Source organism: Elephas maximus, chromosome 7 (assembly GCF_024166365.1).
Source record: "Elephas maximus indicus isolate mEleMax1 chromosome 7, mEleMax1 primary haplotype, whole genome shotgun sequence".
NCBI lineage: Eukaryota > Metazoa > Chordata > Mammalia > Proboscidea > Elephantidae > Elephas > Elephas maximus.
The window spans coordinates 35,584,226-35,610,277 of NC_064825.1; the positions used below are offsets into that span (position 1 = coordinate 35,584,226).

At 35.6% G+C, this 26,052-nt stretch overlaps 1 protein-coding gene across 12 annotated transcripts in view; it reads left to right on the forward strand.

Annotated features, from left to right (window-relative positions):
- PICALM (phosphatidylinositol binding clathrin assembly protein) overlaps nt 1-26,052 on the forward strand; it is a 106,800-nt gene that overhangs the window by 46,500 nt on the left and 34,248 nt on the right. For all 12 annotated transcript variants that reach the window (XM_049889609.1, XM_049889612.1, XM_049889614.1 and 9 more), the window contains exons 5-12: nt 10,528-10,621; nt 12,108-12,219; nt 14,677-14,783; nt 17,008-17,049; nt 20,363-20,448; nt 21,686-21,809; nt 22,370-22,506; nt 24,986-25,089. In XM_049889609.1, the coding sequence (XP_049745566.1) occupies nt 10,528-10,621; nt 12,108-12,219; nt 14,677-14,783; nt 17,008-17,049; nt 20,363-20,448; nt 21,686-21,809; nt 22,370-22,506; nt 24,986-25,089 (806 nt within the window). The remainder of the gene's footprint in view (nt 1-10,527; nt 10,622-12,107; nt 12,220-14,676; nt 14,784-17,007; nt 17,050-20,362; nt 20,449-21,685; nt 21,810-22,369; nt 22,507-24,985; nt 25,090-26,052) is intronic.

The following is a 26,052-nucleotide window of genomic DNA, read 5'->3' on the forward strand; positions in this document are numbered from 1 at the left end:
CTCTTAGGTTTAACTTCTTGAGGAACAGCCAAACTCTTTTCCACAGTGGCTAAACCATTTTACATTTCCCTCAGCAATGCATGAGTGTTCTAATTTTTCTAAATACTCACCAGCACTTGTTATTTTCCATGTTTTTGTTTTGTTTGTTTTATAGCCAACCTATATTATAGCTATCCTAGTAGTTGTGAAGTAGAATATCCCTGTTCTTTTGACTTGCATTGCCCTAATGACTAATGATGTCGAGCATCTTCTCATGTGTTTATTGGCCATTTGTATGTTTTCTTTGGAAGAATATCTGTTCAAATCTTATCCCCATTTTTAAATGTGTTTTTTGCTTTTTTATTGAATTGTTATGAGTTTTTTTGTATTCTTTATATATTCAGTCCCTTTCAGCTATTTTGATATGCAAATATTTTGTCCCCATTCTGTGGTTTGCCTTTTCACTTTCTTGGTGGTGATTTTTATAGCCCAGAATTTTTTAATTTTCATGAAGTCCAGTTTATTTTTCCTTTGGCTACTTGTGGTTTTGGTGTCTTATCTAAGAAGCCATTGCTTAATCCAAATTCATGAAGATTTACCCTTTTATTTTCTTCTAACAATTTTATAGTTTTAACTCTTATATTTAGGTCTTTGATTCATTTTGAGTTAATTTTTTATACATGGTATGAGGAAGGGGTCCAAATTTTTTTTTTTTTTTTAAATGTGGATATCTAGTTGTCCCATTTATTGAAAAGGCCATTCTTTTCCCATTGAATGGAGTTGACATTATTGGCGAAAATCAACTGGCCATAGATATATGGGTTTATTTCTGTATTTTCGGTTCTATTCCATTGATTTATATGTCTCTTCTTTTGCCAGTATCACACTGTCTTGATTACTCTTGCTTTGTAGTAAGTTTTGAAATCTAAAAGTGTGAGCCCTTTAACTTTGTTCTTTTTTGAAGACTGTTTTGGCTATTCTGGGTACCTTGCATTTCCATATGAATTTTAGAATCAGGTTGTCAGTTTCTGCAAGAGAAGCAGCTGGGATTTTGATATGGGTTGCATTGACTCTGTGGTTTAATTTGGAGACTATTGGTATCTTCACATGTTAAATTTCCATTCCATACACGTGGTGTGTCTTTCTGTTTATTTAGATCTTTCTTTCTTTCAGTGATACTCTGCATTTAAGGTTCTTTTAAATCTTAAATGCAGGAGATGAATATATTTTTTTACCACCACCTAAAAAACAGTCATCTTGGCTCATGAACTAGTCATGTGAATGATACAGTCAGAGCTTCTATACCTGAGAATGCCCCGGTATGCAGATTTTTCCTAGGATATATGATGAAACCTTAGGAAAAAGTTGGTAAAGAAATTCTTAAGGAGCAGGGGTAAATAACCCTTGTATCTGCGAAGGCTTGCCCTGAGGAGAATCTGGCATTTGCAGAAATATACTGATAAATACCTTTCTGAGTGGCACTGCTATTACAGTCCCAAATATCTGAAAAATTTGATCTGTGCCTTTAAATTGTTCTCTTGAAATTTTAAATTACTAAATTGAAGTAGAAAATATAATACAACTGTGAAATTAACCTCTTAGTTATTCGCAGAATTCTAACACTGAACTTAAGTGTTGTACATCGTCATTCCAAATTAATTAGGAGGTGATTAGTTTGAAATTTCCCGAAAGTAAATTCCGTAGACTTTGTTTCATGGATTTCAGCAGTTTTTATAGGATTATAGTAGAGGGATTCATCTTGGAAGTCTGATTCTTAACATGCGGTCCTGTCCAGTAAATCATTTTCCAGTTTGGCTTATGTTAATAATTCATTATGAACTGTTTTTAGTAAAACTGATCTTCAGGGTATTTGCAGATTTCAGAATAATTGATTTAAAATATGGTTACCTCCCCCCCCCCCCCCATTGAAGGGCTAATCTTGAGACTGAGGGTAGTTGCTAAATTTCTATATCTAATAGAATCAAACTTTCATTATTTGGACGAGAACGGTCCTTAATTATGTACAAGAGAATTAGTGTTGATTTAAAAGAAATTACTGTTTATTAATTTAATGCTGACAAAAAACGAAGTGAATCAAGGCAGAGCCATAATTGGATGGGAACCAAGAAGCACAAAACCCAACCATTTATATGTATCTTACTGGATAAATGAGAAAGAAAAAAAATGAAATAGGGGGTAAGTGAAAGGAATAACAGAAATGAAAATATATTTCATCGTGGTAAAACCCTCAGTAGATTGTGTCATTTTTTTATAGAGAGAACTTGGATAGTAAATAGTAAAGTTTTATTTATTAGAGTAATAATTTTTTTGTGTTTACGAAAGTAATGAATAAACTTTAAAAAAATTTAAGCAACACAGTATCTTAACCTATAAGAAGGATAAACATTTAGTGTATCTAATCTGCTTTTTGTCTGTAAATAGAAGTAAATATGTGTGAAGGCAGAGAAATTTAGGTAAGAATTGGATCATATATTTTGAAGACTGCTCCCCTCCATATGTTTTAGACATTTCAATGTCTGTACAAACAGACCCATCTCATTCTTATGAATGGTTGCAGAATTATGATCTAGATATATGGTACAGTGAAACCTGTGAGAGCTGGAACTTGAGGGGACTGCCTTGTTTTTCCAGGTTTTGCAAGTTTTCCGCCTCCGACAGGGAGTAATCTGCCACTTTTCTATTGCTATTAGTTGAAAATATTTGCATTTTCCTTCTCTAACAGGTTTCTGCCTTACATGGGTTCCAGCTTTCTCAGGTTTTGCTGTATCTCATTAGGGGCCCATTTCATATTGGTTGATCGAATAATCGAATAAATAGTGATATTGAACCTCCTTTTTGAAAATGCCAATTGTGCTTCGTTAATTGCCTTTTGATAGCCGTTGCTTATTTTTCTATTGGATTTTTCATTATTTTCTGTCATGTGGAATAGTATTAAAAGTTCATAGGCTTTTTAAAAAATAATTTTATTTTTTGTTGTTGTCGAGAATATACACAGCAAAAGATATACCAATTTGGCAGTTTCCACATATACAATTCAATGACATTTATTACATTCTTCGAGTTGTACAACCGTTCTCTCCCTCCTTTCCTGAGTTGTTTCTCCCCCAGTAAGATTGATTCACTACGCTTTAGGTGATCTTTAAGAACTTTCTAGTTGCTATTGTCAGTTGGATCCCATATAGGTAAATCTTGAAAGAGTGTAATGTTCAAGGCAGACATTCCTTACTAGCTAAGCTAAATTGTTGTTTGGCTTTAAGAAGACTTCAGGGGTATATTTGGTTTAAGGTTTAAAGATTATCTCAGAGCAGTTGTTTCAGGGGTTCAATGAGCTCATAGGCTTTTTAGTCAGATGGATCTAAGTTTGAATCCTGGCTTCGCTGTACCTGCGTGAGGGACTTGGGTAAGATACTTAAGTCAGCATGCTGACTTTTTTAATAACTTTGTTTTGGAATAATTTCACTTACAGAAAAGTTGCAAGAATAGTACTGAGAATTCTCATACATTTCACCCAGATTCACCAGGTTTTAACATTTTGCCACATTTCCTTAATCATTCTCTCCATTATATGTATATACTTTTTATTTCTGAACTGTTTGAAGGTGGGTTACATTCTCATGCCCTTTTATACTTTACATCACTTAATATTTCAGTACATATTTCCTAAGAACAAGGCTATTTTATTACATTATCTGTCAGCTTGCTCTTTTTTACATCATAGCATACAAAATACTATTTCTATATTGGGGTAAATGGAGAAGACTGTTTGAGGCTGAAGGGTTGGGAGATCACTGTCTTGATATACCCACACCCAAACTAATATACTATGGTACTATTGGGAAGACTCGATTTAAGCTCTGAGTTATTTCATCTGTGAAATGGTGATAATGTTAATAATATCCAATCAGATCATTGTGAGAATTAAATGAGATACTGGATGTAATATTTACCACATGATAAGTACTCAATAAATGAAGTTTTTGTATATTAAGGAGATAAAATTGTCATGGGTTACACATCGTTTTCCCTGTATGTATATCTTTTTTTTAACATAGTTAAAAGTTTAAAATCTTAGGTGATCAAAATTGTCATCTTTATTGTTATAGCTTTTGTCTTTCAAACAAGTGTAGACTGGACTTTTCTACCTGAAATGATCAGTTATTCATGTTTTATTGGATATGTTTATGGATTTAGTATTTTATATTTAAATCTTTGATTCATTTTGAATATATTTTGGTAAAAAAAAAAGTGAGGTAGGGGCCAACCAATTTTTTAAAAAAATAGAAATATAGGGTATTCAAAAGATAAAAGAAATTTTTACTCAGGTAACGGTAAAATGTCTCTTCACTCACATATGTAGTTTTCTTTTTTCTATAAATCCCTTTTTTTTAATAATATTTATTTTGCTTTAAGTGAAAGTTTACAAATCAAGTCAGTCTCTCACATTAAAACTTATATACACCTTACTACATACTCCCACTTACTCTCCCCCTAATGAGTCAGCCTGCTCCCTCCTTCCAGTCTCTCCTTCCGTGAACATTTTGCCAGCTTCTAACCCCCTCTACCCTCTCATCTCCCCTCCAGGCAGGAGATGCCAACATAATCTCAAGTGTCCACCTGATGCAAGTAGCTCACTCCTCATCAGCATCCTTCTCCAACCCATTGTCCGGTCCATTCCATGTCTGATGAATTGGCTTCGGGAATGGTTCCTGTCCTGGGCCAACAGAAGGTTTGGGGACCATGACCACTGTAGTCCTTCTAGTCTCAGTCAGACCATTAAGTCTGGTCTTTTTATGAGAATTTGGGGTCTGCATCCCACTGTTCTCCTGCTCCTTCAGGGGTTCTCTGTTGTGTTCCCTCTGAGGGCAGTCATCGGTTGTGGCCAGGCACCATCTAGTTCTTCTGGTCTCAGGCTGATGTAGTCTCTGGTTCATGTAGCCCTTTCTGTCTCTTGGGCTTGTAATTACCTTGTGTCCTTGGTGTTCTTCGTTCTCCTTTGCTCCAGGTGGGTTGAGACCAATAGATGCATCTTAGATGGCCGCTTGCTAGCGTTTAAGACCCTAGATGCCACTCTTCAAAGTGGGATGCAGAATGTTTTCTTAATAGATTTTATTATGCCAATTGACTTAGATGTCCCCTGAAACCATGGTCCCCAAACCCCTGCCCCTGCTGTGCTGACCTTCGAAGCGTTCAGTTTATTCAGGAAACTTCTTTGCTTTTGGTTTAGTCCGGTTGTGCTGACCTCCCCTGTATTGAGTGTTGTCCTTCCCTTCACCTAAAGTAGCTCTTATCTACTATCTAATTAGTAAATACCCCTCTCTCACTCTCCTTCCCTCCCCCCTCTTGTAACCACGAAAGAATGTGTTCTTCTCAGTTTAAACTATTTCTCAAGATCTTATAATAGTGATCTTATACAATATTTGTCCTTTTGCAGCTAATTTCACTCAGCATAATGCCTTCCAGGTTCCTCCATGTTATGAAATGTTTCACAGATTCATCACTGTTCTTTATCAATGCATAGTATTCCATTGTGTGAATATACCATAATTTATGTAAATCTCCTTTTATGTTACCTGGCAAATTCATAGTTATTCTTTAATAATTCATTTAAATATTTCTTTGAGGAAGCCATATTTCTATTTTTAGATTGTATTTGACACTGTCACCTCCATAACAACAGTAGTTTTATTCATATTTATATCTCTAGAACTTGTTGCAGTATCTAAACATAGTAGGTGTAAACATGGTAGATGTTTAGTAGTTTTGGAAAGATGACTACTAGATAAGTTTGTAAACAACACATTAAATGTTTCTATGAAAAATGGATGCAGTAAATTGCCTGTAGATTTATCTTGTCAATTGGTCGTTAAATCTTTGTCACTTTACTTTCTTTTTGCTTAACATTCCATTTCTTGGTACTATTAACTCACCATGTTGAATTATTTTGAATTCTCAACTGGTGGGTTCAAGGTGACAAGACATTGTATAACAAGCAAAAGAAAGGATAATCCAGGTATTGTCTGTGGATAAGGACATGGATGGCAAGCCTTTAATCCACTGCTGCCATATATTTCAGAAGCAAGTATCAGAATTTAATTATAATCCATTGTAAAAGTCATGAAAGTTTGTGTTCTCTGTGGAGTATGAATTGTTATGCATATTATTGTTCATATTCAGTTTTCTTTTGTGACTTTGAATTATTTGAAATTTTTCTGTTGTCTAATATAAGCATATGATAACTGAGTTTTTTCTGTAAAATTTAATGTTTTCTGGGGAAGTGTGATCATAGTGTGTGGGGCTTAAGTTTGCTGAGACTTACTGAAAGCTTAAAATAAAGTGGGGCTTAAACAAGGTAGAAGTTGATTTCTTCCTCAACTCCAGAGCTGGAATAGTGACTGCAACCATTGGGGACCTAGATTCTTCCTTTTTTGTTTCTTTTATCTCATATTTTGGGTTTGGTGCTTGAGCTGCAGTCAAAACATCCACATTCCAGACAATAGGAAAGAAGGGTTGAATTAAGGCAGTCTCCTTCCTTAAGAGACACTTCTTTTCTGAAATTGCTCGAGACACTTACATGTGTCTGAAAAACCATACCCATTGCTGTCGAGTCAGTTATGACTCGTAGCAACCCTATCCAAAAAACCACTAAACCCGTAGCTGTCGAGTAGATTCCAACTTATAGCGACCCTATAGGACAGAGTAGAACTGCTCTAGAGGGTTTCCAAGGAGTGCCTATTGGATTCGAACTGCTGACCTTTTGGTTAGTGGTTGAGCTCTTAAATCACTGTGCCACCAGGGCTCCATTTACGGGTATACCACTCTCCAAAATTTAGTTGTATGGCTGCATTCTAGCTCTAAGGGAGGCTGAGAATTGTGGACCCATGTGGCCCAGCTAAAAAATTTGTGGTTCTGTTTACATGGAAGAAGAGAAGAACTACATTGGGAGACAACCCGCAGTCCCTGCCACAGTATCCTGGAAAGGAGGAAATATGTTCTGAAAGGGGACATAAGTTACTATTAGTAATAATAATATAAATAATGTAGTTATTAATAAATTGTCATTTGACAGGGCACAGCAAATGACAGCTGTTTATCATAACTATTATGAGTAGATGAATTGACTCCAAGTTTTGTGGTTTCATTTAGTATTCCTTAGCCCTGGTGGCACAGCGGTTAAGAGTTTGGCTGCTAACCAAAAGGTTGGCAGTTTGAATCTACCAGCTGCTCCTTGGAAACCATATGGGGCAGTTCTACTCTGTCCTGTAGGGTTACTATAAGTCAGAATTGACTAGATGGCAAGGGGTTTGGTTTTGGTTTTTTAGGGGTTTATTTACATTAATATTTTTTAAAAATTTAGATCTTATGGATTTGGTTTTTTAACCTCGAGATTTTTTCTTTAAATTATCCATTGATCTTAATGTATTGAAAAATTTTTTTTTTATTATAAACTAAAGCAACTTCAGTTTCCCAAGAATTTTATACTTTTGAATAATGGTGATTTGTAATGCAGGGTGAGACGTTTTTGTTGAATCAAACATTTTGCCTTTGTAATAGGTAAACCAGTTTTTTTTTTTTTTCTGCTGGGATTCAGTTCTGACATGGGTTTTTAGTAAGCAGACAAAATTTAAGATCTCTGCCTTGTTCATAGTAGTAGTCTTTAGAGAAAAGTTTATAATTGCTTTGGGGGTGTTAACGGGTACCATTTTAGGTCCTCTCTGTTTAAACTTGCATTGGATACTGGTAATATACTTAGCATATTTATGGGTGACATGAAAAAAAGTCTTGAGTTGAATGATAAGTTATATCTAATAAAGTGGAAACTAATTGGGTTGAAAGTAAAATGTCACAATTAGTTTCAAAATATCATTGGCAAAACAAATGGGAGTCATTTTAAAGTACACATGAAAGAAATTTAGGTTTAGTTATAAGCTTTTTTTTTTTTACAAGCTTAGAAAGAGTCAACAGTGAAGTGCTGGCTTAATTCTGAGTGCCATGGGAAGCCATTTTAAGAAGATCACTTTGATTAGGATATGAAGAATAACTGTGGTAATCCAAACAGGCAATATGGATAGGAGTGGAATAGTGATAGTGGAGGTATAGAAATGTGAATAGATTTGAGAAGGAATTAGGAAATAAAAGTATCAGAACTTGGTGATGGAAATAATGTGGAGGTTAGCAAGAGAGGGAGGAATCAAAAATATCTAGTAAGTTTTTGGCTTCAGTTACTGACAAACTGGTACCTTTTACTGGGAAGATTTTTAGGGATGAGGTAAGGGTATAGTGGTAAAGAATCAAGCATTTCATTTTAGGAATATTTATTTTGAGATACCTGTGATTTATACAAGTTGACACATCAAGAAGGCAGTTGGATATACTAACTTGGAATTTGAGGTTTCTGGTCTCAGAATATAAATTTGTCAATGGCATTTTGGTGACCTCTGCTTTGCAGATGACAGATCAGCTAGGGAGTGAGTATAGAATGAGAGGAAAAGAAGGGATCCAGGAACACCTTGAGTAACACCAGCATCTGTTTTAGGGGATGGATAGAGGATGAGGAGCCAACAGAAGAGACTGAACAGGTGATAGTGAGATAGGGAGACAGGCAGGAGAGAGAGCTATAATGGATAACAAGAGAGTAGATTATTATAAGAGTAAGGGGAACTTCTGAATGATGCTGAGAAGACTAATCAGATGAGGTTTAAAAAGTGCCCATTGGAGAGGCAACATAGAAGTTCCTGAAGATGACTTAAACTAGAGAAGTTTAACTGGGGTGGGAGGAGTAGGGGTTCATATTGAAATGAATTGAAAAATGAATGGAAGGAGAGGAAGTGGCAACTCTATTGAAATGCTTGGCTCTGTAGGGGAAGGGTTAGCTGGATGGGAGTATGGAATATGGAAGGTTAAAAGGCTATTGTCATAGGACAAGGTATCTGAATTTTGTTCTTTTTTTGGTGGTGGTGAGGATAATGTGGTTTCTGGGGGCAGCGAGGTCAGGATTTGGCTGTGGTCAGGGGCCTTTGAGATCAAGAAGTTGGATTGGTTGTCTGTGTAAATGTTGAAATTAACCAACATGTTAGGAGTTGAGGTGGAGAAGAAGACTGAGCCAGTGTTCAAGTCTTCTTTCATTGAGGGAAAGTGACTGGGTGGCCCAAAAAATAACTGCAGCAAGGAGAGAGAGGGAAAATTCATACTAATGGTGACTAGTAAAATGAGAGAGTATGAGGTGTATGAGAATAAAGAAGGGGTTTCAAAGAGGGAATGGTGTCCTCATCCCAAACTCCAGCAGTCATTACCAACAAATATCATTTAGTGTTTGAGAAGAAACAAGGATTTGTAGGTTAGCACATCTTATTGGAGAGAGTTATTAGACTAAAGCTGGTCAATAGCTGCCTATCTACAGCCGTCAGTGTTTGTTCATTAAACTCTGTTGTGTCTTGCAAAGCACTATTGTTGTTTTTCATAGTTTGTTTTCTGACATCTGGCTCGGATTGTGGTTCATGGAGTAGCCTGGCATAGACCAGTTGTTTATAAGCATGGGTCATTTGTAAATTAGGGAAAGCCTGCACACCTTTTGGAAGTACCTTGTTAATCTGCCAAAAGATGATGAAAAGCACCATTTTGGAGTCTAGTACTCAGGGGTTTACATGATGACCCAACAGTGATTAGTTCTCTGACCACAGACAAATCATATAACCTCATTGAACCTAAAATTTCATCATCTATAAAACGGGACAAGAATATGTGTAGGATTTTTGTGAGGAATAAAGAAACACACATTAAACCCGTAACGTGGAGCCTGATGTGTATTAAGCACTTAATGTTAGATGTATACGTTAGCCCCGGTACCTCATATTTAGTTTTTACTAGTAAAATTCTGGTTTATTTGGTACTGCAAATAATTGCCTATCTTCAGAAATATCTGTCTAAAGAAATCTTATTTGGAAATATTTGACAAAATAATTTATTCCTCTTAAATATCTATTTTAATGACCAGCTAGAATAATTTTGTAACATTGTTCTTTATCCCTTAATCAAATGATTTTACTTTTAATTTCCTGTATTAAAAGCCATTTTTGAGTCACGATTAATATGTCTTAAATATAATAACTGCTGAAAGACTTGAATTCAGTTCCTGACTCCAGCATGGCCTGTTTAGTGATGTGAGGCAAATGAGTTTTTTTTTTTTAATCTGTAAGACCATTGATTGATTGTGAGGATCAGATGATTTCCTCATGTGCAAGGTATACAGTAGATTTAGCCATCTAACGTAAGCTTTTATTCTTATGTGTCATGTTTCACATCTTCCTGTTAATCTTTTTATTTTTAAACAAAAACTTTGAAGTTGGATATATAGCGCTTCCTGTTTATTTTTTTCTGTATGATTTTTGCTTGTGGTTTCAGATTCAATAATGACTTAAAAATATTTTTCCGTTTCATAACAACTTTGTTCTCTGTTTAAACAGAGAACCAGATGGGAGTTCTAAACATAGATTTATTAACAAACTAAATTGTTTATTTTTTTTAAAACAGGGCTGATGGAGTTATGAGAACAATGAACACAGAAAAACTCCTAAAAACTGTACCAATTATTCAAAATCAAATGGACGCCCTTCTTGATTTTAATGTAAGTTGATTGCACATGCTTTTGTAAGTTAAGATTTTAAAAGATTGGATAATAATAATACAGAAATAAAGGGAAGTTCAAATAACCATTGTAATAACCTGTTACTTAGCTATTGCCCAAAGGCATTGTGTTCCCTGGGATTTTTTTTTTTTTAAACATTTTATTATGCAAAGTTTTAAACATACAGTAAAGTAGAGAGGATAGTATAGTGATTCCCACGTGCCCACCCTCCAACTATCATAGCCATCGACTCATCTACCCTTTTTTGAGATTTTTATTTTAATGGTCATTGCTTGAGCCAAGTTGCCAGCTCTTTTATTTGTTTGTAATATGTTAGATGCTGGCATTTTCAAGTCTGGTTTTTTTTTTTTTTGGCATCTATTTTAAGACATTTTAGAATGCGCAAGTGCAAGTTAGTAAATGGAACTGTGTCTATTCTGTGTCAAAATTGATTTTTCCTTTAACTTGTGGCATTTATTGCTAGTCTTTAAGCTTCCTAAGAGCAAGGACAGGGTCTGCTTTATTCCCTGACATATACTTAGTGCCTAGTAGTGTGTGGCATATAGTAAGTGATCAGTAAACATTCAATTAGTGCATCATATAAGTGTTTCACAGTATAGAACAGGGGTTATCAGACTATGGCCTATGAGCTAAGAATGATTTTTACGTTTCTAAATGGTTGAAAAAAATAAAAAAGGAATATTTTGTGACATGTGAAAATTATGAAATTCAAATTTGTGTCCATAAATAGTTTTATCGGAACACAGCCACACTCATTGGTACATGTTGTGTGTGACTGCTCTTGCACTACACCAGTGGAGTTGAGTAGTTGTAATAGAAACCAAACGGCCTGCAAAGCCTAAACTACTCACTGTCTGTCCCTTTTCAAAAAAACGTTTGCCGGCCCCTACTCTAAAAGACATAAGGAATTCATATCTTTACACAGCATTATTTTGGCTTGTAATATTGGGAAAGATATCTTTTAAAAAATACTTACTTTCCCTCTTAGCTCAGTGCCTTGGTGATTCTAGTACCTATTTAATAAATACTGATTTAAAAAATGCTCAGTAAATCTTTCATGAGTCAAGGGGAGCTTCCACCTAGATATGGGGTTTATTTTGCACTTAGAAATATTTAATGTTAAAATGAACTTATAATGAAAAAACTTAAGAGATAATAAATATAGCCTAGTAATTTCAAGAGTTAAATGGTAAATAAAATCACCTTTGACCTCAGTGACTTATTTTTGAGCTACATTGAAGGCTGTTGTAGGATTTTTGCTTACTCGTGGCTTTTACATAAATTTGAACCCATTTTACTAAGATTTTTGTGCTATTTGGCTGTAACTCTTGATTGCAAGAAATAAATGTCCTTTTTCTTTAATATGTTTAAATGTTTGAACTTCCTGTACTTTAATCTGAAGGAAGTCTGTCATCATCATTTAAAATATAAGATTAGCTAATCTTATTTTTGTTTTCTTCCTTAGGTTAATAGCAATGAACTTACAAATGGGGTAATAAATGCTGCCTTCATGCTCCTGTTCAAAGATGCCATTAGACTGTTTGCAGCATACAATGAAGGAATTATTAACCTGTTGGGTAAATATTGCTGTAGCCTAGTAACATTTTATTTCTTATCTTGTGTTATGTGGATAAATAATACTGACTGAGTTGTTACTTAGAGCTGCCTAAAAAACAAGTCATCGAGATTTATTTATGCATTGTAACAGTTTATTTGGAGAAAAGAATTGTACACCTTACTGTACATGTGAAGTAATTAAATACGTATTTTTACTAACAATGCTCAGCCACATAGATTTTATATTTCTTAAATATATCTGTTTCTATAATTTTTAGAAATCTAAAACTCCCTAAAATTAAGGTTTTAATTTTTCAAACTTATTTTAAAATCCAAAAATCTTATTTCTTTACAATTTACTCTATAATGAACTTTTACTGTAAAATTGATATTTTTACATATTTAATTTTAAAAAGTAATTATTTAAAAATTCATCAAACCTTTATTTTTAAGGATGTCTTTTACTTACAAGGCCTTTTAAGAGTTTATGGTGCTTTATTGTGTATTCAGTATATATAGGACACAATCAATTTTGCCTAGAAAATGCTCATTTATTTCAGTGGGATCTGGATGGAGTACATAAGTAACTGTTAAGGGTGCCAGAGCATCAAGTGTCAGATATCAAGTATGCTTACTCCTTTGTGTTCGTTCATCCTACCATGTTTTTGTATTTATTTAATTCCATTTTTATTATAGGCTAGGTTAACACAGACTCATTTAGGGATACTTTAACCCATGGCAGTAGGCAAGTTGGGCTTATTTTTTTCCCCAAGTCAAAAATGAAGTTTTCTTTCCTGCAAAGTTTTGTAAGGCATAGTTTTCCACCTTATGATTAGTATAAGTTAAGTTCTTTATTGTTGTTTATAGATTAAATTTACATGAATGTTCCAAGTGGCATTTGGACAAGTTAAAGTTATTAAAATAATAGAATATTTGGAAATAGATGTTAGTGTTATTTTAAATAGGGTAAAGTGGCATATGAGTTTACATGCAAATGTTTCTTTAGAGAACTGTGAGGGGAGAGATATTGTGGAACAAACTAATATACGTAAAGTCAGATGATTTTTCTACCTTCAATATAATAGCATCCATAATTGTTCTAATTCGCTAAATGTCTGAGCTAATTTAACGGTGGTAGTTTCCCTTTGGGGTGAGTGTGTTTTTTGAGAGACCTATACAGTCACTCAGCCCTCCATATCCACGGGCTCTGCATCCATGGATTCAACCAACCATGGATCGAAAATATTCGAGGGGGGTAAAGGTCCCAAAAAGCAAATTTGAATTTGCCACACACAGCACTACACTGAACCCACGCTAATGAAATGATGTGTATGCATACCCTGCTCCAGCCTCCTACCATTTCACAGATCCTCAGCCTCTCTCCAGCACTAGTTGTTTGAGCATTGTTTGCCTTGCATCTTGTCATTACTACCTAAACAATACAGCGTAACAACTATTTACATCACATACACATTGTCTTAGGTATTATAAGTAATCTAGAGATGATTTAACGTATATGGGAGGATGTGCATATGTTACATGCAAATACCACTGTCAACCAAAAGGTTGGCAGTCCACTTCCACCAGGTGCTTCTTGGAAACCTTAGGGGGCAGCTCTACTCTGTCCTACAGGGTCTCTGTGAGTCAGAGTCGACTTGATGGCAACAAGTTTGGTTTTGTTTTTTTATGCCACTTTATATAAGGGACTTGAGCATACTTCGATTTTGGTATCTGCAGGGCGTCCTGAACCTAATCCCCCGCGGATACTGAGGGACGACTGTACAAACTCTTTGCAACTGTTGATCTTTCTTCTTTTTGAGCATTTTGTGTGTGATGTGATAAAAGCTTTTTTTTATTTGTGTGAGTAAAAGAAATGACATATTGTATTGGGCAAGTCTGCTGCAAAAGACCTCTTTAAAGCACTGAAAAGCAAAGATATCGCTTTGAAGACTTAAGGTACACCAGATCCAAGCCATGGTATTTTTGATCGCCTCATATGCATGTGAAAGCTGGATAATGATTAAGAAAGATCGGGGAAGAATTGATGCCTTTGAGTTGTGGTGTTGGTAAAGAATATTGAATATATCATGAACTGCCAGAAGAACGAACAAGTCCATCTTGTTAGAAGTACAGCCAGAATGCCCCTTGGAAGCAAAGATGGCGAGGCTTCGTCTTACATACTTTGGACATACTATCAGGAGGGACTAGTGCCTGGAGAAGGACATCATGCTTGGTAAAGTAGAGGGTCAGTGAAAAGGAGGAAGACTGAACGAGATGGATTGACATAATGGCTGCAACAGTGGGCTCAAACATAGCAACGATTGTGAGGATGGCACAGGATTGGGCAGTGTTTCGTTCCATTGTATATAGGGTCACTATGAGTTGGAATTGACTTGATGGCACCTAATAATAACAACAACAAAAGTATTTTAAAATCTTTTTGTGAGTAAACGTATTTTTAAATTTACTTTTGGCAGAAAAATATTTTGATATGAAAAAGAACCAGTGCAAAGAAGGTCTTGACATATATAAGAAGTTTCTGACTAGGATGACAAGAATCTCCGAGTTTCTCAAAGTTGCAGAGGTAAACTATCTTTAAATGAGTATACCTTCTGACTTGCTATTTTGTCTATTACGTGTGGATTTTGAAGAAATGACTCATTACACAAATGAAATAAATGACTCTAGTAAGGTATATGTTCAATCATACCAATATGCTGTATTGAATTCTGTGCTATGAATATGATATCTTGAATAAAATATATACTGTGTTATTGAGTTCAGTATTGAATATTAGAAGATAATCTATTTTTAAATTGTTCACTTGTCTGTAAAGTTAGGTAGGTGGCACCCAGAGGTGGCAGCTGCTTTATATTTGCAATTTTTTTTTACATGGTATAGAAGACTTACTGTGTTAAGTGTGGTAGAGAATATTCAATGTCAGCGCGAACCCCTTTCCTCCAGTGGGACTTGTAACTGGAGCCATGATTCAGAATGTTTTTGTTTCTCAACAGAAGTGAATTTAGTGTACTTAATGTTTGACTGTCATTGATTATGAAACCCATAAATTTAGGTTATAGGATAATCGTTTTGCAAATCTTTTAAAAAATAATTTTCTAAATTGTGTGGTAATGCTGGCTGGCATTATCTTGGTAGCACAGAGGTGACTCTTAAGGTTTTTTTTAGTTTGTTTTCTTTTCCTTCACCCTTTATCCATCACTCCCAGAGGTGTCTTTCTAGAATAATTCTGGAAGTTTACTAGACTATAATTGATCAGTTAAGTCAAAGTAGTTAATCTGTAACTGGCAAGTTGGTGATTCTGGGCTGTATTGCTGTATTGGTATTTTATTCCGTAGCAGATAGAATAGAACAGAATGACAAAACCTTTGAAGAAAGCAGCTTTGTTGTTAATCAGCTGTTTTATAAAGCCTGCTGAAATTTATTTGGATTTAGTCTATTTTTCAAGGAGAAACCAATGGGTTTTTCCATTTCTTTAGGATCAGTCACATACTTAAAACAGAAGAAAATAGTGGCTATGCTGTGATTCTAGTAAATTCTAAATAAACACCAAAAACTAAATCCATTGCCGTCAAGCCGATTCCGACTCATAGCGACCCGATAGGACAGACTAGAACTGCCCCATAGGGTTTCCAAGGAGTGGCTGGTGGATTTGAACTGCTGACCTCTTTGGTTAGCAGCCAAGCTCTTAACCACAGCACCACTTGGGTTCCAAATTCTAAATATGTTTTAATTTCGACTTTTCCTTTTGGTCTAATATTTTTTGCATTTGGTAGTTAGTTAATGATTTAAGATTAAGCCCTTATTTAGCTTCTGATCTGCTGCCCTAACTTTGAAATGGAATAAACCATCTATTGCATATGATCTAAAAAATATGAAGACCTCCTGCCCTAAAACATTCAATCATGAGGCTATCTTTGGACTTGGCAGTTTCGTTGTTAAGAGGCCTTAGCTCTTGGAGTAAAGGCAAGAGTAACCCTCTTCAAATACATTCAGTGGGACCAATGTCCTAGGCAGTGATTAGCTATTAACATCTTAGTATGAATTAGTCTGACATCATTCTGGAACTGGCCCCTGAGAGCTTGGGAAAAGGTAGAGAGAATGAGTAGCAAATGACGTATAGCCACAAGAAGGAAAACAGTTTTCTGATTTGGGTGCTAAAATAGGTAGGAACAGATTTTATCTTTTTTCTTGGAAATCACCTAGTGCCTAAGCATCATGAAAGTGTGTTGGGACTGATTTGGGTGCTAAGTCAGTTATATCCTGGTACTTGTATAAGAACCTCTAGCCTGCCTGACTGAACACGAGATTTTAAAAAGTGTTATCTTATGGTGGTTGCCAGGGAAAGCATATTTTGTGAAGAGAGACAAAACTAATGTCACAGGTTGGTTCCTTACCTGCTTCTTGTGCTGTAAGGAACTTATTAATGGCCAGCCTTTCCCACTCCTACCATTGTTTTTGTCATGTGACACATAGAACAGATGGATTTTTCAGATTGTGTTAAGATAGCTTATATAGATGCTCAGAAGACATGGTGACAGTAACTTAATAGTCCTGTTGAATGTCTAACTCTAGTTCCCCTCCTGCTACAACTTTTAGAGCTATCAAATAGCATCTGAGCCATTGGAAATATTGAATGAAATCTTTGGAGATTAAACTTTCTTCTGATTTTTTAAGATGTCTGTCTAAAATATGGTTCATAGTACTGCCCATAAATGTAATTTTCCTAAATTTTATTTATAAAACATCTTAATCATAATTATTAAATGCAATACTGCTTCTTCTTACAGCAAGTTGGAATTGACAGAGGTGATATACCAGACCTTTCACAGGTAAGTGTATTGTTACAGTATCAGTTCACTGTCTATTGTGTACGTCTAGGTGCCGGGATACAAAGATGACTGATACACAGTTCCTATCATCAAGGAGATAAGTTGACAGATTTTAACATTTTGATATATTGCTGAAGATTTTTGTAATATTATGACTAGATAAAATTATCTATTCCTCTCATGTTGTATAGCTAGCGACAGCCATACCATCTTCTTTAATTTATTGGGGTTTTAAGCCAAGAACATGAGGCTTGTGATGTGGACTGAATTGTGTCCTTCCTAAACTCTATGCCTGTGGGTATAAGCCCATTTGGGAATGAATTTCTTTGTTACGTTAATGAGCAGAATTAGTATGTGCTGTATCTTGAGTCAGTCTTTTTTGAGATATAAAAGAGATTAAACAAGTGAGTAGAGTAGAAATGGGGGAAGAGAGATGCTAAGCCACATGAAGATCACCTAGAAGCATCAGCTCTAAGAGACAAGGACCTTCTTCCAGAACCAAGAGAGAGAGAAAGCCTTCCACTAGAGCCAACATCCTGAATTTCGATTTCTAGTTTTCTAAACTGGGAGAAAATAAATTTGTTAAAGCCACTCACTTGGGGTATTTCTGTTATAGCCGTATACGATAATTAAGACAGAATCCTTTACATATGATTATATTCCCATTATTCCCCCCCCCCCGAAAAATAAAGCCTTCAGAAACTGAACTTAGCAGCACACGATAACTGTTACAGAAGCACGTAACTAAGACAGAATTCTTTATATATGGTTATATTCCTGTTATTCACCCCCCTGAAAAATAAATCCTTCAAAAACAACTTAGAGAATAATGCTAAAAAAATTTTTTTTTTTTTTGCTATACTATTGGTAGAGAGTTATTTTATGCAGGATTTTTTTTTTCTCTCTTTTTTAAGTTTTCTGCTTTGGCTGTTTGGCTCAGATAGGAGTATTAGTTAAGAAACTTGTTGCCTTGCTCCCTGTTGTTTCCTTAGCACCTAGCACGGTGCATGATACAAACTAGTAACTAGTTGCTGTTGAGTCAGTTTCAACTCATGGCAATCCATGTGTGTCTGAATATAAATGTGCTCTGTAGGGTTTTTAATGGCAGATTTTTTTGGAATTAGATCACCAGGCCTTTCTTCTGAGGTGTCTCTGGGTGGATTTGAACCTGCAACCTTTTGGTTAGCAGTCAAGCCCATTAACCTTTTGTACTTCCCAGGAAAGTGGATGTGAAGTGGTATCTTCTTATGGTTTTGATTGGCATTTCCTTAATGACTAACTTCTTTGAGCGTCTTTTCATGTGCTTTTGGCCATTTGAATATCTTCTTTGGGAAATGTCTATTCAAGTCCTTTGCCCATTTTTGATTGGGTCATTTGTCTTTTTGTTGTTGAGTTGCGAGAGTTCTTTATGTATTCTGGATATTAAACCCTTATTAGATATATGGTTCTGAAATATTTTCTCCCATTCTGTAGATAGTCTCTTCCCTTTAGGATAAAGTCCTTTGATGCACGACAGTTTTTAATTTTCATGAAGTCCAGTTTACCTATTTTGTCTTTTATTGTCTATGCTTTTGGTGGCATATCTTTAGAATCCGCTGTCTAAAACTAGGTCTTAATGCTTCATGTTTTATTCTAAGAGTTTTTGATTTTAGCTCTTCTATTTAGGTCATTGATCCATTTTGAGTTAGTTTTTGTATATGGTGTGAAATATGGGTCCAACTTCATTCTTTTCTGTGTGGAAATCTGGTTGACCTTTGATGTCTGGATTTATTTCTGGACGCTCAATTCTATTCCATTGCCCTATATGTCTGTCTTTGTACTAGTACCACACTACTTTGATTATTTTAGTTTTGTAGAAAATTTTTAAATTAGGAACTGTGAGTCTTCCTGCTTTGATACTCTTTTTCAAGATTGCTTTGGCTTTTGGGGGCCTATGCAATTCCACGTAAATTTGAGGATTGACTTGTATTTCCGCAAAAAACGCTGTTGGAATTTTGATACGGATTATGTTGAATCTGTACATTGCTTTGAGTAGTATTGACAACAGTATTAAGTCTACTAATCTGTGAACAAAGGATATCTTTCCATTTATTTAGGTCTTCATTAATTTCTTCCAGTGTTTTACAGTTTTCAGCGTATTATGGTGTTGTTAGGTGCCGTTGAGTCGGTTCCGACCCATAGCGACGCTGTGCAAAACAAAACGAAACACTGCCCGGTCCTGTGCCATCCTTAAAATCGTTGTTATGCTTGAACTCATTGTTGCAGCCACTGTGTCAATCCACCTCGTTGAAGGTCTTCTTCTTTTCCCCCGACCCTGTACTCTGCCAAGCATGGTGTCCTTCTCCAGGGACTGATCCCTCCTGACAACATGTCCAAAGTATGTAAGACGCAATCTCGCCATCGTTGCCTCTAAGGAGCATTCTGGCCGCACTTCTTCCAAGACAGATTTGTTCGTTCTTTTGGCAGTCCATGGTATATTCAATACTCTTTGCCAACACCACAATTCAAAGGCGTCAATTCATCTTTGGTGTTCCTTATTCATTATCCAGCTTTCACATGCATATGATGCGATTGAAAATACCATGGCTTGGGTCAGGCGCACCTTAGTATTCAAGGTGACATCTTTGCTCCTCAACGCTTTAAAGAGGTCCTTTGTGGCAGATTTACGTAATGCAATGAATCTCCTTGATTGCTGCTTCCATGGCTGTTGATTGTGGATCCAAGTAAAATGAAATTATTGACAACTTCAGTCTTTTCTCCGTTTATCGTGATGTTGCTCATTGGTCCAGTTGTGAGGATTTTTGTTTTCTTTATGTTGAGGTGTAATCCATACTGAAGGCTGTGGTCTTTGATCTTCCTTAATAAGCGCTTCAAGTCCTCTTCACCTTCAGCAAGCAAAGTTGTGTCATCTGTATAACGCAGGTTGTTAATGAGTCTTCCTGCAGTACCGATGCCCCGTTCTTCTTCATATAGTCCAGCGTCTCGGATTATTTGTTCAGCATACAGATTAAATAGGTATGGTGAAAGAATACAGCCCTGACGCACACCTTTCTTGACTTTAAACCAATCAGTTCAGTGTATATATTACATTTATTAATACCTCTAACTAGGTGTGTGGTGTAACTAGGTCATGCTTATGTAATAAAATTCAGATTGTCATTCTTATTAAGTAGCTAAAACCCTACTGTTAATTAGTACATGAAGAACATATCTAATTGAATATTTTTGTTGCTTTTCTATGTTAGATTACGTTTCATTTATTTTGACTGATGTCCTGATTTTCATGAAATTCTTAATATTTGTACCATTTCAGGCCCCTAGCAGCCTTCTTGATGCTTTGGAACAACATTTAGCTTCCTTGGAAGGAAAGAAAATCAAAGACTCTACAGCTGCAAGCAGGTACATTATTCTTTGTAAGCAAAGAGCGGGAATAGAAGGATCCAGCTCAAGTTCTAAGAGTCCCAACTTCATAGAGTTGCTGCCAGGATTAAATGGGTTAATGCATGTAAACTTTTAGAATAATCGTGACCTCAATAAATGTCAGTCTCACTTAAGAAGTTGATACTGACTGCTTGGTTTAGAATTGTGTTCATAGTATCAAAATTTCTCTTAAACTTGATAAAATACATTAATTTGTATGGTGCTTCATAATTATAAGATGCCTTTGCATTAATTCGATTAGCTCTCACAATAGCCCTGTGAAGTATGCATTGGTAATGCTCAGCTCCAAACCTAGAATGTCTAACACCAAGTTTTACCTTCTTTTTCTAATGCTATTTCATGTGGTTGGTTATTGACATGTTTTATGCAGCCTGTTAGGCTTTGAGTTGATTTCCAAGACTAAGACCAGTTAACCTAGCAATATTGTAAGTAACAAAAATCCTGTTGTATTTGCCTTGTGAACATGATTTTTGTTTTGGGTAGTGACTTGAGTAATTTTGATGTTTTCTTAATAAAATTTCTTTTTACGAGTATGAGCGGAGGGTTTGTATAAAGTATAAAGGGAATTTTCCTTTGCTTCTTTTCAGACTTTTTTATTATTGTTTCAGAACTTTTTTTTTCTTTAAGCAGCACTGAAGTATTTTGTAAAGGAAATTATACTTGTTAAAATGTCATTACCAGATTTTAATACTTACCTTTAACTCTGGATGTATTTTTTGAATTTTTTTAGTAAATTTTTAGAAAATCCAAAACGATAAAGCCCAGTCATCTGAAAAGGAATGAAAAATATATCCAAGAAATTAAAATACACTGATTTACCTCAGTTAGTATGTAAGAAACTCGGTAGTTCTTACCTGTCAGGGCTTTCCTCGGGGAGTATATGAGCGCTTTCCCAATTGGTTCTCTCTTGGGGCATAGAAGCAGCTGTGTCCCCCACCCTATGGTGAACCCTTTCCACAGTCTAACATTTATTTAGAAAAGCAGTGACTCTGCATGTAAATCAGCATTGTTCTAATTGTTATAACTCTGTAGGTCAATGGGTAGAATATTTCATCTGAAGTACTCGTTTTGACTCCAGGGTTAAGTTCAGAATTATAGTGCCTAGCCACGGCAAGGTTGACAGACCATTTCATGACTTGTTTGTGCTGTAATGTGTTTGGCAAAAAGCCAAATTACCTGTGTCCAATTACCCTAGGGCGACAACACTTTCTAATGCAGTCTCTTCCTTGGCAAGCACTGGCCTATCTCTAACCAAAGTGGATGAAAGGGAAAAGCAGGCAGCGTTAGAGGAAGAACAGGCCCGTTTAAAAGCTTTAAAGGTAGGTGTATACATTCTCTTTATTTGAAAAAACAAGTGGTGTTCAGAAAGTAAAAGTCTATACAGGAATGGCAGTATTTAATGTAAAGGTATCTAAATGAAGTAAAACTGAGTAGTCTTAATTTTTCATCCTGACAACAAATGGAAACCCTGGTGGCGTAGTGGTTAAGAATTCGGCTGTTAACAAAAAGGTCAGCAGTTTGAATCCACCAGGTGCTCATTGGGACCCTGTGGGGCAATTCTGCTCTGTCCTCTAGGGTCTCAGTGAATTGACTCCACGACAGTGGGTTTGGTTTGGTTTTTCGTTTTAACAATGAATGACTGAATAAAACGGCTAGCAAATACCTTTCTGCTATCAAAGCAAAAAAGGAAACCCTGGTGGCATAGTGGTTAAGTGCTATGGCTGCTAACCAAAAGGTCGGCAGTTCAAATCCACCAGGCACTCCTTGGAAACTCTATGGGACAGTTCTACTCTGTCCTATAGGGTCGCTATGAGTCAGAATCTACTCGACGGCAGTGGGTTTTATCAAAGCAAAATGAGAAAATGCTTTCTTTCAATAGGAACAGCGACTAAAAGAACTTGCAAAGAAACCTCATACCTCTTTAACAACTGCAGCCTCTCCTGTGTCCACCTCAGCAGGAGGCATAATGACTGCACCAGCCATTGACATATTTTCTACCCCTAGTTCTTCTAATAGGTAGGTGAGAGGTTAAACTTTTGAATATTTAGGTTAAAAGTCTTATAATAGAAAATTTGCAAAGCTTTGCGGGTTTGCTTTGATGTGTAATTTTATAATCATAAGCACAGGAAGTGGTGATAAATGGTGGTAGTATAATACCTAAATGTAATCTGGAACACAGTACCAGAGCTTTGTTGCCAAGTTTCTTCAGTATTGAAGCCTACCAGACCAACTCTTAATAATCTTGTCTGATTTAAGCTACTTAACAATGGATCTCTAGTATTTCCAGGCAAATTAGAACAGTTGACTTTTTTCACCTGTCCTATTTTTTTTACCTCATAATGTTTGAAAATAGAAATTTGGAAGCCAGGCTCTGGTTTGAATCCTGGCTTTATTACTTTTAAACTTTTTTAAGATCTCAGATTCCAAATGAGATAATGTATGGTCTAGATCAGTGTTCTTAATCTTTGCTAAAAAATTAAGCATCAGAATTACCCAAAGGGTGTATTAAACCACAGATTTCTCAGCCCCACCCTCAGAGTTTTTGATTCAGTAAGTCTAGGCTGAAGGTCAAGAATTTTTATTTCTAATAAGCTCCCAGGTGACTAGAATTTAGCACAGTGGTTGGCATATAAGAGATCCATAGAGCGTGGTAGGGTTTTTTCCTTTGATTTTGTTGTTGTCGCTATTTATTAACTAGGCCTTAAAAAGTTCCCTACTGCCTGTTGACTCTTGTTGCATCTCAGTGTAAGTTTTACTAACTCAGCTGCTGCCTGCTCCATGTGTTCTGAATTGCTGTCTCTTCCCTGAAATCCTAGTGTGTGTTTGTTGAATTTAGGTTTGTGTTTTTCTTTCAGGTTTTTGTTTTTTTGGAAGCTGCTTTCTTTAATCCCTACTGAACCTAGTAAGAGGCACATTCGCATCTTGGGTACCTGAAAAGAATTCTGGTTTAGGAAAGATAAATGGGAAGAATGTTGAATGTTTGAGGATAAAACATATTATTGGATAAAGAACTAATCTGACTGTTTTATTTCACTTATATACTAAAAAATTGCACCCCTTTAGATAGTGGAGTTAGAATGGCAGGACAAATCTTAACAGCCCGTTTAAATAATATTTATTTTACATTCTCTATTTTTCCCAAATGCATTTGTAATTACACTTACTCTCCCTTACCGACTGTCTCGTTATCCGACATTTTGCTTTTACAACAATAGTAAAAAATCTGCTATCTGATTATTTTGCACATTAATGACATATGTCTGGCAGTAACAAATGTCAAGGTGTGAGGCAAGAGTTAACACTGGCCGTGATGGAAGATATAAGATCCACTTAAGCTTTTGACTTCTCAGGTTTCTTGGGCTACTGGTGCCCCACTTATATGTGCTGCTGCTTGATGTCTGGGAAACACAAGTCCCACTTATATTTCGCGTAACAACCTGGTCTTTAGAACCTAACCATGCTGATAAGTGGGAAATGGGTGTATATCTGTAATATTGAGATGAAGTAATGTTAAGAAATTCTGATTGACTAGGAAATTTTTGGACAGGAGATTTTTCTGTTTTAAGTCAGGCTTAAAGGCTTTAAAAAACTATGCTCAGCAAGATTATATTGTTTAAATATGTAGTTTGTAATATACCTTTTCATAGATGCAGGGAATAGATGAATGATAGATCTGTACTTTTCATATCTAAACTTAAGGTACACATCTTTCTCACTAAGAAAAATTTTAAAGTATTTTTATATAATGAGTTTATGTATAAAACTATTTTACATCTAAGAGACATGTCTTCAAAACTTCTTTTATTGAGTGTATGTAAGATAAAAATTACCTATGCCAGGATACCGCTATTTAGTTTGCTAATTACAGGCCTAAAACAGCCTCTTTCTGGCATCTTTTTTTGGGTTGATATTCCTTAATCACTTAAAAGCCATGGGGTGAGGAATATAATATGTAAATAGTGTCCCCTGGAGGTGTGCAATGGGGTGGCTCTGTTATGAGCTTGTACCATATATACACGTATAATTTTCTCCCTGTATTATCGATACGTTGTTTGGTTATAAAGGCAGTGCAGGTGAGGTTAAAAGGATGTTTTACTTTATTAGGGGCATTGATATTGTAAATGTGATTCAAGTTCTTTGAAGATTAAAAATAGGAAAAAATTCTAATTGTCATGATGTTTTATATTTTATAATCATGTTGTTTAAGTTTATTTCAGTGAGGAAATCTGAATTTTCCTGGGGAAACCCTTGATCTTTTCAAGAAGGGCTTTTGTTATCTGAACTCTGTGTATGGTGCTTGAATATTTTTTCTAGGCCTCCTTGGAAATAGGCTGTTACATGAGGAGTGTGTAATTATTATCTCACTGAAACTTCCTCATTTTGAGATTTGTGTAATTGAGTTTTTTTCTTACTTATCTTTTTAATGTTTTTATTTGGGGATGGTGGCAAATGTGGCAACATTTACCTAATAAATATTTTCGAAATATCTTTGTAGCACTTCAAAGCTGCCAAATGATCTGCTTGATTTGCAGCAGCCAACTTTTCACCCCTCTGTACATTCTATGTCAACTGCTTCTCAGGTAGCAAGTACGTGGGGAGGTAAGCATTAATGAATTCTTTCTTGTATAGCCGTCTCTCCTCCCCGTTCTGTAGTGTTTAATTATTTCGAGTGTGTTTCGTTACACTTGATGCTTAAGAAATTGAGAAATATTAAGATGGTGATGAAATAAGTTTGTTCCTTAAAGACATTTTCATTAATTTACAAATGTAATTTTGGAATTTAGATTACATTATGAAATGAGGTTTAATAAAGATGAAATGAAATGTAAGACAAAGGACCAAATATGTGCAAGTATAAAATCATTCTTTCAATATTGGGGTCCTGTTCCATAATCAGAAGATGCCTATTGGCTATTTTACTATTGGATAAAAAAAAGAAAATTATTTGAGGAGGAAAAACTCATCTTGTTTAAGTATATAATAAATAAGGTTCTAGTAAAACACAGATGGTGTTATCATACAATGAACCGTGTTCTGACTGGGAATCTCATGACAAACTTTTGTATTTAAAATGTTGATTTAATTTAAACTTATCAGATTTTAATATTCAAGGAGTTTTCTGCCAGTACTATCAAGAATGTTTATTGCCCTTGGGTAGTTTTTTGATCTTAATGTGACCATGTCATTTAGTTTCCTTGCTTCGTTGAAGGAGGAAAGCCTAGTTCGTGTCAACATTTAAGCAGTTTTACTTGGAAATTTAGTACATTTTCAGATAGTCTCTTTTGCTTGGTTTTGGTACTTCTGTTTGTATGTGTGTATGTATTATTTTAAGAACCCCTGGTGGCGCAGTGGTTAAAGTGCTCAGCTGCTAACTAAAAGGTTGGTAGTTTGAACCCACCAGCTGCTCTGCGAGAAAAAGATGTGGCAGACTACTTCTATAAAGATTTCTGACCTTGGAAATCCTGTGGGGCAGTTGTACTCTGTCCTGTAGGGTCACTATGAGTTGAAACCAACTCAACAGCAATGAATTTGCTTTTTGATTGATGAATTATTTTTTAAACA